Raw genomic sequence first — 17,842 nt, forward strand, 5'->3', positions numbered from 1 at the left:
TATAATGCTGTTACTGCTCCCCTATAGTGTGGAAGGATTTAAAATCATGTGGGGGGAAAACACCCAGCTGGTAACAGATGGCAGTAAGTCACAGCCATGTTTTAATATAAAAAGGCATAGACAAATACAGCAACATCAAAATAAAAATAGATTAAAAAAAAGATTGTAGTTAATACTAATAGGTAAAAAATGGTTTAAGCAGTATGAGGGCATATAAATTTCTTAGGAAAACACTTTTGAAAGCTAGTGGTTTGGAAAAGTTTCTGGTGTGTAGGTCAAGTGTGAGATACGAGTAAGTATAACAATACAATCCAGTGCAAGATTTACTTGGAAGTAAGCCCTGTTTAGTTCAATGGAGGTTCCTTCCAGGTAAATGAATAGAAGATTGCAGCCTAAAGCTCAGTAGAGAACTTGACTAACCATCTCCTTTCAGTATTGATTGGCTTTGCTTCATCATAAAACTGGCAAAAATTGACATCTCAAATCCTGCAGTCAGATAGTACTAGACAAGCAAGCTTGGCTATGAAAGAAGTACCTTGCCATCCTGAAAGTTAGAACATATATTGGAAGTCAAGATCTGATATTTCAAGGAATGAGAGATATTCTTTCTGGCAGTTGTGCCTCATCCCTCTCAGCTCCAAGCATACAGTCTGGTGATGATAGATCCCTCCAGCAATACTTGGGAACTGCAAATTGCACCATATCACAGAAGACCAGTATACCAGTTGTCACCTACCCCCCCCCCCAGAAAAAACTGATGCCAGAAACACTAGGGAAGGGGAGAAGGGAAGGTGACCTCACAAATAATCAGCCTCTGCTGGGGCAAGATATTCAGTAGAAGGCTAATACGTCCTTCAGTTGATTGAGAAGGTGCTGAGAGCAGGAGCTGAAGAGGTTCTGAGCAAACTATGTGGTGGTTTCTGCCTTAGGGTATTGTCTTAATGATTAAAGATGTGCTTGAGACTGTGAGGCAGATGAATTATATCAATTACCATAGAAAGGGCCCTAGAGTAAGCATTTAGATAGCTAGACCTCTCTCTGGCACTCCCTAAAATCCCAGCTAGATGGGTAGTATCCCATATGCAGTAGGCATTGTCATGTAGCTGTCAGTCCCAAGGCCTCATGACAGATGCAGGTCAACCATTCTTGCCTCTGACCTTGAACTAATGTCTGCTTTTAGGTGGGTTTTTTCCCCTCAACCAAGCTTTGAAACAGTTCAAATGCAAAGGTTAAGCATCCTCCCACCTGCTGATAATCCTTCATAAATGCACCCCACACATTTGCATTGCCACAGCAAATACAGGTTTGTGAACATATATTTGCCAAAGTAACCTGTGGTCCCACCCTACAAATGATTATGTAGTGACAGAAATGGTAAAAATAGCTGTATGTTTTTGCAGCAAGTCTACTAACCAGTTATTGACACTACAACCCAACTTTAAAATGGAGATTCCATACTGTAGCAAAGCCATGATGTCTTGTTTTGTTTTGTTTTTTAAAAAATAATTTATTCTATATGGGCTAGACAGAAATATCTGACTTGGATACTTTCTAATGGGTAGGTGACATCTCTCCTGCTACCTTTATCCCAAACAGCACATTTGCAATATTGTCCTTGCTCACTGACTTGCTTCCCACTCACTGCTTGAAAATTCAGAGGCAGGATGGAAAACCAAACATGATCACTATATGCAGCTGCAATGTAGATCTCTGGTGCTACAAAGAAAAACCAGCTTGGTCCCGCAGTTCCAGGTGTTGAAGAGTTTAGCCTTGGGAAATCTTGAATTCATTGAGATACAGTGATCTTGTGGTTTTTAAGATATATATATATTTACACTAGCTCCTGCATCATTCTGTCCCCCATCTTCTTGCAGGCCAGCAGTTCGTCATCTAGAAGGCTCGAGTCTATTTTAGAACTAAGTGATAACCTTCTGTGTTCTGCACTGTAGTGACACACAACACAAAACAAATTAGTCGCTTTTCAAGTATTTGCTGTTCATCCACTGAATGGGAGGGGCTTTTGTTGTCTTCACTTGCATGGGTCCAGGGGAAAGGATCTTAGCCTGAAGCTTCTAGCATTCTGCAGCCCCAGGGAAGCTGCCTTCTTTAACAGGAGAAGCTGCCCTGTGTCACTGTCAGCCTTACTTGTTATGGGTTCAAAGAGGATTGTTTGGGGCAATTCTGGAATGTTGTGGGTCATTGGGCAAGATCCAGCAATGCCCAGGACACATAACCTTGTACTCCTGCCCAAGCTTTCAACCAGTACCAACTGTTTATCACCATCTTCTTAGTTTTTAATTTTGCAGATTAGAGAACTAATTAGAGTGAGGTGGGGAATAGCATGAGAAAGGCCACCAAAATCCTACTTGCTTAAAAGCTGTAATTTGAACCCTAATCACTGCTCCTGGCCTTCAAATGGGCTGCTCCCTTCATGATTATACGCCCAGCTCTGTATGTATAATATTTTCCCACTGACTTCTGAAAAAGTCCTCATTTTGATTTTTCAGGGTGACAAAGCCAAGTTAATTTACTGCAACAAAAAATAGTGACAAGTTTTGTAACACTTTAAAGACTAACCTCTATTGTCACAAAAATATTTGTCCACTAGAACCCACTTTGTTAGATGTTAGAAGAATTACCCTTAGTTGGCAGGTAGGGATCTGTCTACATGCACACAGACAAGATTCAAGAACTGGTCATAGGAGATGATGCAGTGCCCTCGCTAAAGTTAAACAAGTCTTGAGTCTAATTGACATCTGGATGGTAGACTACAGTAGGGCCCCATTCAGACGGTGGGTTACGTTCTGGACCCCCGCCGAAAAGTGAAAACCATTGAATAGAATGGCGCGCGATGCCCGAAAAGTGCCATAAAAGCGGAACAAGCGCTGTATGAGTGGGGCTTTAGTCTAATTGCATCTAACTGAGATCGCTGTATTAGCAAAGCGCTGTAAAGCGGGGCCCTACTGTACCTGAAAACCTACTTTGAGTTCCATGATGGGAGAAAGGCAAAATATAAATGTGCTAGAAACAAAAATCATAAAGATTTTGGTAGCACCTTTAAAGACTAACATATATTACAGCATAAGTTGCACTTGCATCAACAAACACAGCTACCTCTCTGGGGAAAATTACCCAAAAGCCCATGAAATGTAAGAAGTACAACAACAGCATTTCTCTGCAACACCCATATACAGTGTCTTGCAAAAGTACTCAGACCCTTGACCAATGCTCTCATATTACTGAATTACAAATGGTACATTGTAATTTTCTGTATGATATTTTGAGACACAAACTCAAAATCAGTTATTGTAAGGTGACATTGGCTTATCTGGGAAATGTTTGTAAGAAATATAAAAAAACGTTGCTTGCATAAGTATTCACACACACTAATATTTGGTAGAGCCACCTTTTGCTGCAATAACAGCTTTAAGTCTTTCGGGGTTGGTATGTACCAGCTTTGCATACAGTGTCAGAGGGATTTTGGCCAATTCTTGGCAGATTCACTCCAGGTGTTCAGGTTGGTTGAATATCGCTTGTGGACCGCAATTTTCAAAGAGCGCCACAGATTCTCAATGGGATTGAGATCAGGCCTTTGACTGGGCCATTGTAGGACAGTCACCTTTTTCTTCTTGAGCCACTCCAACGTTGCTTTGGCCTTGTGCTTGGGATCATTGTCCTGCTGAAAAGGGAATTTCCTCCCAAGCCTCAGTTTTTGAGTGGAATGAAGCGGGTTCTCTTGCAGTATTCCCCTGTATTTTGCTCCATCCATTCTTCCTCTGATTTTAACAAGATGCCCAGTCCCTGCTGATGAGAAGCATCCCTACAGCATGATGCTGCCACCACCATACTGCACTGTAGGGATGGTGTGTCTTGAGGCATGGGCAGTGTTAGGTGTGAGCCACACATAGTGCTTTGAGCTTTGGCCAAAAAGCTCTCTCTAGGTCACATCTGAGCACAAAACCTTTTCCCATATTGCAGCTGGGGCACTCATGCTTTCTGGCAATCTCCAGATGTGCTTTTAGATGGTACTTTTTGAGTAACAGCTTCTTTCTTGCCACCCTTGCATACAGGCCAATGTTATGCAGAGCTCTTGATATGGCTGACTGGTGCACCTGATACATTATTCCACTCCCAGCCACTGAACTCTGTAGCTCCTTCAAAGTGATTGTTGGCCTCTCTGTGGCTTCTCTCACAAGTGTCCTTATTCCAGTGTCGAGTTTTGAGGGACGGCCTTTTCTTGGCAGTGCCTGGGTAGTATGATGCAGCTGCCACTTCCTGATTATTGATCCAACTGTGCTCACTGGGATATCCAAACACTTGGATATTTTGTACCCTTTTCCTAATCAATGCATTTGTATTACATTATCTCTCACTTTGTAGAATGCTCTTTGGTCTTTATTTTCCTTCAGATCCACAGCCTGACCAGCGATCCTTCAACAATGGGGTTTTTATCCTGACAATGTGACAGCAACTTTAATGGTTCACAGGTGGAGGCCAACGGTAAGGTAATTGTGTCCTTGATAGGGCAGTTTCTTTCATCTGTATAAACTGGAAGCTTCCACAGCACAGGTTGAATACTTATGCAAGCAACATGTTTCATTTTTTTATGTTTCCTACAAACATTTCCCAACATAAAACCAATGCCACGTTATAATAATTGATTTTGAGTTTCTTTGTTTCAAAATAAAATATACAGAACGAGATTACAATATACCATTTGTAATTCAGTAATATGAGAGCATTGGTCAGGGGTCTTGAGTACTTTTGCAAGGCATTGTATATATACAAAATAAGAACAGCGACCCTTCACAAAAGACCAGTTCACTCTTTTCTCTAATATGAACTAATAGAGTTCCACTCAGAATGGACCCTGAAAAACCCTAAAGAACAACATGGTGGCATGGAAGTTGTTATTTTTTTAAAGCCTTCCCCTGCCACTTTCTTCAGCAGGAGCTTCCTGTATATCTCAGTTCCTTCCATGGACAGTAGTTTAGTGGCAAATTCAGAAGTGCAGGGTCCCTTCATGATAGTCACACCACACCCTGTCACAGCCACATCCCTTTTCCACTTTCCCTTGTCTCTGTCATCTTGCAAGGCCACACTCCCATTACAACAGATGTCCCTAGGAGCCTATAAGCATGAAAGGAGATGGTGTGTGTGAGCTACTAAGAAGAGTCGCCTCCTTTCATTCTGATTGGCTCCAATCAGCACAAAAGGACAAGGACTCTATTCAGTGGTTAACACATTCCCTTTTCATGCTGACTGGTTCATACACAGGGACTTGGCTGGGACCCTGCTCCCAAAAAAGTAACGGGTCTGCAACCCTGAATGACGACACCTCTGTTCATGGATGGTTCCCCCCGCTCATCTGCATTTGGGGCACTCTGGATCCAACCCATCCTAGATGTAATTTGCCAACTGATAATGTTTCGTGCATCTGACTGGACTCTAGTCCATGTAAGATCATCTGTTGGCCTTTAAGGTGCTACAAGACTGCTCATTTTACATGAAACCTTACCTACCTTTTGTTACAGTTGTTACAAAGCATGATTCATCTGGAAGGTTTCTGACCATCTGTGACAACCCAGGAGAGAACAACAACACAAAGTTAGATGTTAGATCCTAATGCCTGGTTAGTTTGTTTTTATAAAGTCAACTGGGAGCTTCAGGGTTTGGGTTAAACGAGTGGCAGATGGCAATGATGTGTCAAGTGGCACTGTGACTGTAACAGGTACTTGTGGGTGTACACACAAAGATGGCCGGTGTGATACCAGTATTTGTTTTTCAAAATAGGTTTATGCAAATTTACTCTGACCCAGTTTAACTTGGCCTGCCCCAAAACCTGCTCTTAATACTAGGGTTCTTCAATGGACCTTGTACAGTTTAACACTGTTTCTGAGCTTATGCAAAGTGCATTCTCACATCTAAACAGCCATGGCCTGTATCCATATTTAGGATCAGCAACTATTCCCAAACTACTCCCAAAGTTAGCTTAGTTAAAGAGCTGGTGTAACACAGTGTCTGTGAGCTGTGAACTCTGATTCAGATCTCACCTCTGCCATGAACTGCAATGCAATCCTATGCATACCTACTCAGAAGTAAGCCTCATTCAGTTCTGTTGGGTCTTACTGTCAGAATAAGTGAGTACAGGATTGCAGTTGAAGTGACCTTAGATTTGCCACTTTTTCTCAGCCTCCACAATCTGCATTATTGGGATGGTGATAATACCAATCTTCCTAATAGGACTGATGAAAGGATTAATGAGATAATTTTTTTAAATCATGTTGGTCTTGGAGGGGGGGAATCCTAAAGCCAAAGTAGGATTAAACCTTTATTAGGACCAGCAAAAGTGTCACAGTCATGGGCAGTGTTTGAGCTCTCCAGGACTCCAGTTTTTCCCAGATTGGATGGGGCAGGAATAGCTCGGTGTTAATCTGTAGTTTGTAACAGTCTTAATGGAATGCAGGAAACCTTTGAATAGACTAGACTCTGGTACGTGCAAGACAGATTTCAAGGACTGCTGGGATAATGGAACAATAATGGCTGTGCCACTACACATGCACATATACACACTTAACATTTCCAGCAGTGATTCAGAGATCTCTCTAGCACTAATCGGAATATGAGGCAGGTGAAGAGAAATGCAGTCTTGATAATAGCAGAGTTTTTTGAACACTTGGCATGCAAATGGGAAGCATTATTATAAATTAGAAGTATTATAGTGACCCTTTGCATTCATCTCCCCACCACAACCTCCCACCCAATGGGAGTTGCCTCACTTGTTCAAACCACTTGGAGCTATCCTCTTTTAAGCATCTTTTGTGGTGCACCTGCTTTCTGCTTAGGGCATACCATCATCTGGGTTGATCTGCTGACGACAATTTTGGACAATCCCACTGTCTGTCAAACAGGTTGGTTTTACATAGCCTTTTGTTTCATCCTTGTGCTACAATTCTATATTTCTGTTGCCTGAAACCACAAGGTAAGCCTTCTAGGTGAGAGGGTGCGATTTGCAGGTAGGTCTGAGCCCCATTCCCTCCCTTCTGAGATCTAGGTTAATGTGCTAAAAAAGTGGCCTTGGCAGGTCATCACCAGGCATTCTGTGGTTTACACACCTCAGTCATAAATCCAGTTAGTGACATTTAAACAGGCCGGACTCAGTCTCCCACACACATATACTCACTAGTGAGGGAATCATACCAATCCACTTTACAGGGTGGTTGTAGTGACATACTGGAAGCTCTCTTAAAAAATAAAACTATGTTATATATAATCTTATTGTAATGCAGCTATATAGGCCCACCAGTGTTGGCCACCGTAAAACATGTCAGAAGGGGAAGCCTGCACCTCCAAACATGTTCCAGGTTGTTGTAAAGCCAGTTGTAACTCCCCAAAAAGTGCTCCAGAATGTGCTTGGGGTTTTCTGTGGCCAAACAGCAGACCTAGGCTGCTGTTGAAGGCAGCTCTAAGGTGTCTAGTCCCTGCAGAAGGACAGCTTACCTGATCACTGACAAGTATGTGGATTCCTGTAGGCCCCTGTCTGGAAACCTGCTGGATCTGATTGGCTGGGAGGCTGAGCAGTTCTGCCAGTTTATTGGTAAGCTCAGTGGCAGTTAGTTCTTCCAGGTACAATTCCTGGTATAGGGCTTTTGGTAAAGGAAAATAAAATAAAATCCCACATTTTGAAACAGAAGGTATTGAAATATGAGCATGCAAATCAAAAACAAACATTCAGGCCTAATACAAATACCAAAATGTTAGTGTCACTGCAGTGCATTTTTCTTCTTCTGGTAAAGCAGGGATGGGAAGCTTTGGCCTTCCAGCTGTTGCTGAACTACAGCTCCCATCAGCCCCAACAAGCATGGCCAGGATTGATGGGAGCTGTCGCTCAGCCACAACTGGAGGGCTGAAGTTTCCCCACCCTTGTTGCAAATGTTATTTAAGTTATTTACACCCCACTTTTCAAATTAATTTTCCAAAGTGGGTTACATGGAAAGAAATAGAACAATAACATACAGCATTAAAAAGCAAAGCACTGAAAATCCAGAGCAGCATTTTCAAAACAGCAGCAGACCACAGAAGTAAAAACACAGTAAAAATGGCAGTGTCCATCATTAAAATGCCTTCTGCAATTAAAGTTTTCAAATGCCATCTAAAAGCAGAGAGATGTTTTTACTATCTACTGGTTGGTAGTTCTAGAGGAGCCAGCTGGACCTTGATAAAGGTCTCTGATGATAAACTTGTGGAAGGAATGTTGACTTACCGGTTGCTGGGATTGGAGGGCTGTTGTTCCCACTTGTTTCCAGCTCCCTTGACACATAAAGGATGAGCCGGGGACGGACGCACCTGTGGGAAGAGAGGGAACCCAGTTTTGTAGCTTACCAAGACCTAGTTTGTTGTCGTGCAGGGATGGGGAACTTGTGGTCCTCTGGATGTTGTTGGGATTTCCAACTCCCATCAGCCCCAGCCAGTATGGTTAATGGTCAGGGATGATGGGAGTTGTAGTCCAACAACAGCTGAAGGGCCACATGTTCTCCACCCACAGTGTAGGCAACCTTTCCCAACCTTTGGATCCCTAGACGTTGCTGGACTACAGTTCCCATCATTCCTGACCATTGGCCATGCTGGCTGGGGGGAGCTTTAGTCCAGCAACATCTGGGGCCCCAGAGGTTGGGAAAGGCTGATGTTAGAGGCTAAGAGGGTCAGCTAGAACGTCTTGTTTCTCCCCATCTCTATTGAAATCTCTCCACAGCCATGAACTCTCTAGGCCAGGGGTGGGGAACCATTGGCTCTCCAGTTGTTGCTGAATTACAGCTCCCATGATCTATGGAGATTGGCCATGCTTGCTGGGACTGATGGGAGTTGTAGTCCAGCAACACCTAGAGGGCCAAAGGTTCCCCACACCTGCTCTAAACAGCTTTCAGCAAGCTATTCTCTCTGCCTCAGCCTTGCTACGGAGCAGAGAAGAACACCTGCATACCTTGCAAAATTGTTGTAAGGATTAGTGAGATAATGGAGAGTGTTTTTGGACATGCAAAAGGTTTGAGGGCAGGTTTGGGAGAGTGTGAGGAATGGCAAAGCCAAACAGGATGTTCCAAGGCTGAGATTAAGCTCAGATATATACTGTATGTGAAAAACTAGTGGCTGCTGTTGGAACTGGAGGACACATTGATCCCAGAGCAGCAAGAGAGACGACAAGTGGTCTGGATGCCACTGAGGGACAGCTGGGGTAGCATATCTGTAGTGATAGGGGGAGTCATGCATAAAAAAGAGGTCCCATTGGCACTGATTAAAAACTTTACTTGAAATGAAAATAGCAACTTCAAAGAGGTTTTTCCCCCCTCAGGGCCATGGCAGAGAAAAGGGGAGTATCAAATTTTTCCCACCCCACCCGGAGGCTGCTGGGATGTCCCTATGGCTACTATGTACATAAGATATAACACCTTAACAGCATTCATGCAATTCAGTCGCATTGATTTTAGCCCTGAGCAACTACACCCAGCTCCTGTGTTTCTGGAATTTGGGGGAAAGGATTTCATATCAGATCTGTAGAAAAAGCTTCTAGGCATACTGGAGATCTGACCAAGGGCTCAACTGGTGGCTCTGATCAAGTGCAAAACACCTTTCCCTCTCCACTCAACACCACTAACAGCTTCCCATCCTGCTGGGATTCCAGGTCAGAGACCAGAGTTTGCAATTGGTCAGTTGCCTGCTTTGGATGGGGTTGTACTCCCACTGAAAGAGCAGGTCGGTCCATAGTCTGGGGGGTGCTCCTGGATCCATCTTTGTCATTAGAGGTCCAGGTGACTTCAGTGGCTAGGAGTGCCTTTCACCAGCTGCGGCCATTTCTGGACCTGGATAGCCTGACCACTGTTGTCCATGCACTGGTAACTTCCAGGCTGCATTACTGTAATGCATTCTATGTGGGGCTATCCTTGAGGTTTGCACCAAGGCCGGTGCAAAATGCGGTGGTGAGACTGCTCACTGGAGCAGGTTATCACCAACATGTCACTGCACGCTGAAAGAATTGCAATGGCTACTGTTAGCTACCAAACTAAGTTCAAGGTTCTAGTTTTGGTGTACAAAGCCCTTATACAGTTTGGGACCAGGATACCTGAAAGGCCGTCTTATCCCTTATATACCCAGTTGATCACTGTGCTCTGCAGGTGAGGGCCTCCTGCAAATGCCATCTTATCAGGAGGTCCGTTCTGCACAATATAGGAAACAGACCTTTAGCGTAGTGGCACCTACCCTTTGGAATTCCCTCCCCTTAAATATTAGACAGGCACCATCTCTGTTATCTTTTCCGTGCCTACTGAAGACCTTCCTCTTTCAACAAGCCTTTTAAGTTGAGACCTTATCCCAGTCTGCGTCTGTGTTGGAATTGCTTTTTAATATGTTTTTAAACTTGGTTTTTTTAAAAAAATGTATGTTTTTAAAGCTTTTCAAAAATATTTTCAAAGGTGTTTTGTTTTTATATATATTAAAGTCTGCTTTTATAGTGTTTTTAGTGCTTTTGTTTGCTGCCCTGGGTTCCTGCTGGGAGGAAGGGTGGGATATAAATAAAATAATAAATAAAATAAAATAAATAAGTAGACAACTCTCATTGTGGAAATCATTTCATGAAGGTTGTGCCATAGGTTTAGTCCTTATTCGCAGTGGTAAACAAATTTGGAGCACTTGGATACTGCTTTCTATTACAAGTGACCCCAGTAAAGCAGGCACAACAATAACATTTACACAATTCCTTAAATATTAAAACCAACAGTAAAACAATGACAATCAATATAAAAATGCAAAGGAAGCCTAACAGCTGGAGTTAATTTAAACACAGTCCCAGAAAGCCTGGGGAAACAAACATGCAACAGAAGCCCATCAGTTTTGTAGCCATCCATGCCTCCAAGAAATGGGAGTTCCAAAACTAGGGCACCATCATAGAGAAGGGTCTCCTCCAGATCCCCACACCATGAGCACCACTTGTCAGTGGGACCACAATCTGGTGCAGCCCAATGACACCACTTGCCTCTGTCCTGGGCTCCATCTGCACCATTTTATTTTATTTATTTATTTTATTCGATTTCTATACCGCCCACAGCCCGAAGGCTCTCAGGGCGGTGCACAACATAGGATAAAATACAATAGAATCACAAAAACAGTAAAAGCATACATATTAAACAATTAAACGACCTGATATACATTAAAAGCTAAAAGATAGAATTAAAATGCCTGGGAGAATAAAAAGGGTTTAACCTGGCGCCGAAAAGATAAAAGTGTAGGCGCCAGGCGCACCTCATCGAGCAAACTGTTCCATAATTCGGGGGCAACCACCGAAAAGGCCCTAGATCTTGTTACGACCCTCCGAGCTTCTCTGTGAGTCGGAACTCGGAGGAGAGCCTTAGATGTTGAACGTAGTGAACGGGTAGGTTCATATCGGGAGAAGCGTTCCGCTAGGTATTGTGGTCCCGCGCCGTGTAAGGCTTTATAAGTCAAAACTAGCACTTTGAATTTGGCCCGGAAACAGATAGGTAGCCAGTGCAAACGAGCCAGAACAGGTGTTATATGTGCATTTCAACCAGTATTATGCCACTTTGAAGAGTCATGGCTCCCCTCCCCCCCCAAAAAAAATCCTGGGAACTGTAGTTTAAGAGTGCTGAGAGTTGTTAGGAGACCCCTGTTCCCCTTACAGAGCTACAATCTCCAGAGTTCCTTGGAAGAGGGATTGATTGTTAAACCACTCTGGGAATTGTAGCTCTGTGAGAGGAATAGGGGTCTCCTAACAACTCCCAGCACCTTCAACAAACTACAGTTCCCAGGATTCTTGGGGGAAGCCATAACTTTTTTAAGTGGTATAAAAGTGCTTTAAAGATATAGTGCAGATGGGGCCCTGGTCTAGAAGGTACCACTGTGCTTCCCATAGTTGCTTCTTAGACCACATCTGCCCTGTGGATTCTACAGCTAGTGCCTGGCCCCATATATAATTACGGTTGCCGCTGGCTGTGGCACCTTAACTTAATAAATGGGACGGTGCTGTACACATCGCCTGGAGCCCCTGGAGTCCTGCTTGCTACAGTAGGTCAAAGAGGGTCCCAGACAAAAGCAGTGGGTGCGAGGAGAAGCCACAGCTACCTTCTATTTCAACAAACAAGAACCTCTGTTAGATACCGGGGTTCACCTCATTCAGCATGGGATTTGAAAGGTAAAGGACGAATAGGGTTTGCAGTCTGACAACCCTGCTAATAATCACATTGGCATCTCAACCTTCTCATGCAGGCCCCACACACAACATATTTACCCTTACAACAACAACAAACCTGTGAGGTAGGCTAGGCTGAGAGAGAGACTTGCTTGCCCAAAGCCACTTAATGAGCACTGTCCACTACACCATCCAGATGTTGCTGGACTCCAGCTCTTTATTGAAAGTTGTTTTATGTGCAGTGCGGTCCTAAGTGTGTTTACTCTGAAATAAATCCCATTAAGCTCAATGGGGCATACTCCCAAGTAAATATATTTAGGACAGCAGCCTAACAGTGCAGGCCTTAGAAGTAAAGCTAGTTGAGTTTAATGAGACTTACTCCAAGGTAAGTGTGTATAAGATTGCAGCCTGAACCTTTTACTGTATTGTGTATGTCAGCTGTGTAAGAAGCCTTTGGTCCTCCAGATGTTACTGAACTACAGCTCCCATCATCCTTGGCCACTGGCCCTGCTTGCTGAGGCTGATGGGGGCTGTAGTTTAGCAACATCTGGAGGACCAAAAGTTCCCCACACCTGGTGTATGTTACCTTTTATCAAGTGTAAACAAATAATGAACAGGATTGATTGGTTTTTAAATTAACAACCAACAACAACTCTTCCTTCTAGCTTTGCCCACCCATCCCTTTTTACAGGATTTTAATTGAGTAGGGATTTAAAAACATAATTCCATACCTAGCCTTCAGAGCATTTGAGAGTCGGATTCCATCTGCTGTTCCACAGATCTGTACAAGGTCAGTACGTAAGAGCTTGAGCAAGTCGGCTCCTGTGGGAGAAGGATAAAGAGGAATAGATTGACAAAATGGTCCCTGTTCAGAATTTGCCCTGAAGTTGTAAAATTCACAGAGTGCCTTTATTGGGTTCAAGACCAAATTGACACAATTTCTGTTCTGATGCTTTTGTTCTGGCCCATCATGGCCTCAAGAAGGCTCATTGCCCAATATGGTTTGGAATTAATTTCCCACCACCCCCATACATCTGGGGGGTCAGGGATTGCTACAACCAGTTAATTTGTGATTATTTATAGAGCCCCATCAATGTACATGGTGCTTTGCAGAGTAACATAAACAAACACAGGTCTCTGCCCCATGGAGCTTGAAACTAAAAGTACATTTTTGCCTTTTCCTGCAGTGTACCGTTGTGGTGGTTTTGTCTCTCAACTTTAAAAATGCCATAAGGACAGAGAAATGGTTTTCTACATGCCTTTGAAAATTGTGATTCCTCCCCCTCCCCTCCCATGTATGGTCTGAGAGGCCAAAAAAAGCACAGGCTTGGAGAAAATACAAAATTGTAAAGGGGAAACGACCACAGATGAGGGGGGTATTTGTTTTAGCGCTCCATTGGAAGAGGAGAAGCCTCACCCGTATAGCTGGCAAAAACCCGGGAGTAATTGGAGAACCTGTTTTTGTGCAACCATTGTTGAGTTTCCAAGATGGAGGCGCTTGGGCTCAGGGCCTGTAAGAAACAGACAAAATGGAGAAACCAGTGTTAATTACAACCCATAGGGCACTGGGGAACATACAACTCCAAGGCAGTATCAGAATGGTTGAGCGTCTTGCTTTCAACCTCTACACTTGGTTAGTACCAGGAGGTTTCGCAAGAGCCAGCTGCATTTTTTGCACATTCAACAGTGCTGCTGCAACCATTCCAAGCAATCATCTAAGAATATTCAGGGTGTTACAATATTTTAGGGCAGCCTTGGCATTGCAAGCCCTATCTAGAAGGTGGAATTGCTTTTGTGACACCAGCCGCTACTATTTATTTATTTTATATCTGCCTCCATCCCTCAGTCTCTGTGTGACTTGCACAAATATTTAGCATTTCAATTATTTTTAAAAAGAGCATGAAATAAAGAAATGGCATTTTCCTACATTAATTGGTGTTGCTGGAAATGTTATTGGCAGGAATTTGAAAAAGAAAGTCCTCAAACTGTTGCCAAGGGCCTTTATGCAATCTGTTCAAAGCCCTCGATAGGGTTTTGTTGGGTGACACAAGTGGTATATTTTGAAGCTAGTGTAGTGGAAGCTACAATTCTTGGCTTCTCTCCTTGACTCCCATAGGCGGATGCTAGGAAGAGCAACACCATTTAGTTTCATAGTTCAGTGAAAATTCTGGCTTGAACAAGACACCAGCAATTATACAGCACCATTGTTTGCTTTGAGTGTACTTTCATAAGCAAAGTCCTTTTGGATGCCAGGTGCTAAAAGTCAAACCATCATTTGTCACCAGGAGGCACTCTTACACTGTATTTGGCAAGGCAAAGGCGAGGCACAAGCTGAATACAACTTTTGGTGGTCCCAGCAGGCAAATGTCCTGCTGGATGGGGGGGGGGAGTAGATTTCTTTATCTCTTCCCAGAGCCTGCCACCAGATAATCACTTTGCCTTGCACCATGCCACTGGTTGCTGATCCCTACGCTAATGCAGTGGTTTGGGGTTTCAAAGTTTCTGCCTTCAGGGAACCCTTTCCTAATCAACTTGCCAGCCAAGGATTGTGGGGCATTTTGCACACTCGGTTCATATGGAGCCAGATCAGGGTTTTTAACCTAGAACATTCTGAGTCCTTCCCCACTTCTGCAGCTGCATTTTTCAGGAGCAGGTGGGTGTCTGTTTTCTCTGGAAGCTTACAGATCTTCTCATGGAGGAAGCTCTTCTGATGAGCTTCCAAGGCAACTCCATGTTTCCCAAGAACCACAGTGCAAAACATCCCAGACATTTTTTTTGCTAGTAATTGTAAGCACAGAAATTGACAAATGAACAAATGCACAACATTAGAATAGCCATCCTGCTTTGCTTATCTTTATCTTCATGCGTGGACCTTTATGTGGACCAAGGAATGGGAGCTGCAGAAAAGTGGGTCTTATGCAAAGGGGGGGAATTGCCCCCTCCAGAATTCTAAATGTAAAGATAGGTGGAGTGGGTTGCCAATGACCTGTAGTAAGAATCCCTAGACCTTACCCCCCCCTTTAGAAATATTTCTGCTGAAATTCTTGGTCAAATGCTATTGGACTCTAATTTTTCATTTATTCAAAAACGTCTGTGCTGCCTTTCAAGACGTGTCAAGGTAGCTTGCAGTCATATAAAAATCACACCAGTGTCTAAAATATTTAAACTAAAACAAAAAAGTTTTAAATATGAAAACTTTTTATGAGTGTGAAACCAGCCTAGAGGTGCTTTTTTGTTTTTCTTCTTACCTCTGCTGTGCTCTCTGATGAGCTGTCCAAGGCATAGCTGGGTGAGGAGCAGACCCTGCCAAAAAGAACAGCAAATAGCCAGGTTTGATCCCCTCCAGACTTTCAGTATTTTACAGGAGGGAATAAAGTGCATATCAGATATTTAGGTCTGCACAAGTAAAGTGGTTTAAAGGGCTCTGTCACCCTAGCACAACAAATCCACTTTTTACAAAACAAGCCTTTTTGTGGTTAGGAAAGTGACAGGGAAATGCACTGAAAAGTGTGGGATGAATGAATGATTAACAGGAAGGTGTATAAACACCCTGCATGCAAATTGGGATGAATGGAGGATGAATGTTAATTGTCATATAGCCGCCCCATAAACAAATCATAATGAACGCTCAATAAAGACCTGATGGAGTCTAACCACCAGGTAAGAATTGTGCAAGCAAATCAGGATGAAGGCTCAATAAACAGGTCCAGGGTTTCAAACAGGTGAGGTTCCTTTGCTATGTTAATACAAATGATTGCTTTGTCCAGCTTACCTTTCAGGGGTCTGCAGCTTGAACGGATGGGGAGAGATGAGGCCAGGAGTGGCTGGAGGGCTGTGTAGGTTGCTGGAAGCTTCTGGCCAAGGGGCACACTGGAAAGGGATGGGAGGCAAGAGGAAATAGACCGAAGGAGAGAAACATTAGGCCCTGGAAGTTGCATCTCTCACATCCTCAAGTGCTTTTAAACTATGATTTGGACTGTGCAAAAGGAGGACTGTGTGTATTCCATCATCGCATGCTGCATGACGGCACCCAGCTTTTGTTCCTTTTTTTTTTTAAAGGAAGTCCCTAGTCCTTATGGGTGTGAGTATAGGCTTGAAGTTTATGCGGACAATGCCTACTGAAAACTTTGTTGCTGGATGAGATGCTGAGGAAGATTCCTAGTGGGCTCAGCATTGGGCCTTAGTGCCCTGCATAGCTCCTTATCCCTCCCTGTAACTAGACAAAAACAGAATAAATGGTGTGAGATGCAGATGTGGGTGTTCATGGAACTTTGATCTGAATAGAGAAAAAGCATAGACCAATGAGGACTCCTGGATTTTAGAGGCCATCCAGAATGGGAAGGCATTGTTAGTGGAGCCCCTGGACCTGGAAGAGGCAGGACATGCAAACAGTCAGTCTAGCCTAGCCTTCCTCAACCTGATGCCCTCCAGATGTTCTGGACTACAACTCCCATCAGCCCAAGCCAGTATGGGGGTCTCCAGGATGTTGTTTGACTTCAGCTCCCAGCAGCCCCAGCCACCGTGGCCAATCATCAGGGATATAATAAACTGTAGTCCAACAGTATCTGGAGGCCCACAGGTTTTCTACCCGTGCTATAGAAAGGGCACCCGTACCTCCGTCAGCATTGTGCTCTCATACGAAGGCTGGTACTTCTCACGCTCCTGAAGGGATTGCTTTTCAATCTTTTCCCGATCTGTTTTTTGTTTCCGGTCTGCTCCTTTTGGCTGAAAGATGCACATTTGAAATAGCTATAAAATGAGATTTTCAGGTACATTGATAGCACAGTCATATAAATGTAACATAATAATATTATATTACAATATAATTTTAGTAAAAATATAATTTCAAAGTCCCAGTGTGTTCCATGCAGCTTATTCCCAGGTAAGTGTGTTTAGTATTATAGCTTAAGCTACCAAGAAGTATCTTCAGAAAGCCACCAAGGCAGAAAGTAGGGAACAGATTTCGATTTTCCAGGTAGATCTAGTTTTCTGTGAGTGCAGGGTAGCTGTGAGAACCTCAGACTTTGTTAAGCCAGCTAAGACCTGCTTCATACATGCACATTGTATCACCAGATTTCTCTGCATCTAATTGCTGCACATCTGATAACAGGCAGCTGGATGTGAGAATGGTGTCCATTGAAAAATGCTGTGTTGCAGCAGACAACAGGAGTGTTGTATCTGCAGCGCAAAATATTTAACGATCCATTCACACGTGTGGGTCATTGTCTCATGCAGCAAGTGAAGATTGTACATGTGAACCAGGCTTTAATTTCTTTCCCATGGGTGCAAGTTTCTCTGATATTCATCCCATCCCACAAAAGGACATTTAGCAACAGTATTCCTTGCCAGCCTTCTTCTGATAGCAAGAATATTCTGGTAAAGGTCGAGCTCATTCTCCAAGAGGGTCATGCATGTGGCTGGAAAAAGGAGGTGAGTGACTGAGTACCATGAAAGTGAGCATATTATCCAGTTAAGTGGGATCTCATAGGTATTTACCTGGGAGCAGGGTGATTCTGCTTTCTCCTTGTGTTTAATTATATCTTTGTCTGCTCTTACATGGCATCCCATCCAGGAGACTAACCAGATTCACACCCTTTTAGTTTTAATAATACCGGGCTATTTCATTAGGTGTTCCCCAACAAATTAACT

General features: G+C 43.4%; 1 protein-coding gene across 2 annotated transcripts in view; it reads right to left on the reverse strand.

Annotated features, from left to right (window-relative positions):
* Nucleotides 1-120: 120 nt before the first annotated feature.
* The window catches only part of LOC133365931 (transcription factor CP2-like protein 1), a 38,438-nt gene continuing 20,716 nt past the window's right edge, over nucleotides 121-17,842 (reverse strand). Inside the window, exons 8-16 of one of the 2 annotated variants that reach the window (XM_061588407.1) lie at nucleotides 16,808-16,918; nucleotides 15,966-16,063; nucleotides 15,442-15,496; nucleotides 13,611-13,704; nucleotides 12,925-13,015; nucleotides 8,264-8,346; nucleotides 7,501-7,646; nucleotides 5,523-5,574; nucleotides 121-1,943 (exon numbers count right to left, since the gene is read on the reverse strand). In XM_061588407.1, coding sequence (XP_061444391.1) covers nucleotides 1,906-1,943; nucleotides 5,523-5,574; nucleotides 7,501-7,646; nucleotides 8,264-8,346; nucleotides 12,925-13,015; nucleotides 13,611-13,704; nucleotides 15,442-15,496; nucleotides 15,966-16,063; nucleotides 16,808-16,918 — 768 coding nt within the window. In that variant the 3' untranslated portion in view covers nucleotides 121-1,905. Of the gene's footprint in view, nucleotides 1,944-2,351; nucleotides 2,531-5,522; nucleotides 5,575-7,500; nucleotides 7,647-8,263; nucleotides 8,347-12,924; nucleotides 13,016-13,610; nucleotides 13,705-15,441; nucleotides 15,497-15,965; nucleotides 16,064-16,807; nucleotides 16,919-17,842 lie in introns of those variants that run through there. The other variant, XM_061588408.1, reaches the window with a different exon arrangement.

The sequence above is a fragment of the Rhineura floridana genome, chromosome 11, assembly GCF_030035675.1.
Source record: "Rhineura floridana isolate rRhiFlo1 chromosome 11, rRhiFlo1.hap2, whole genome shotgun sequence".
Classification (NCBI taxonomy): Eukaryota; Metazoa; Chordata; class Lepidosauria; order Squamata; family Rhineuridae; genus Rhineura; species Rhineura floridana.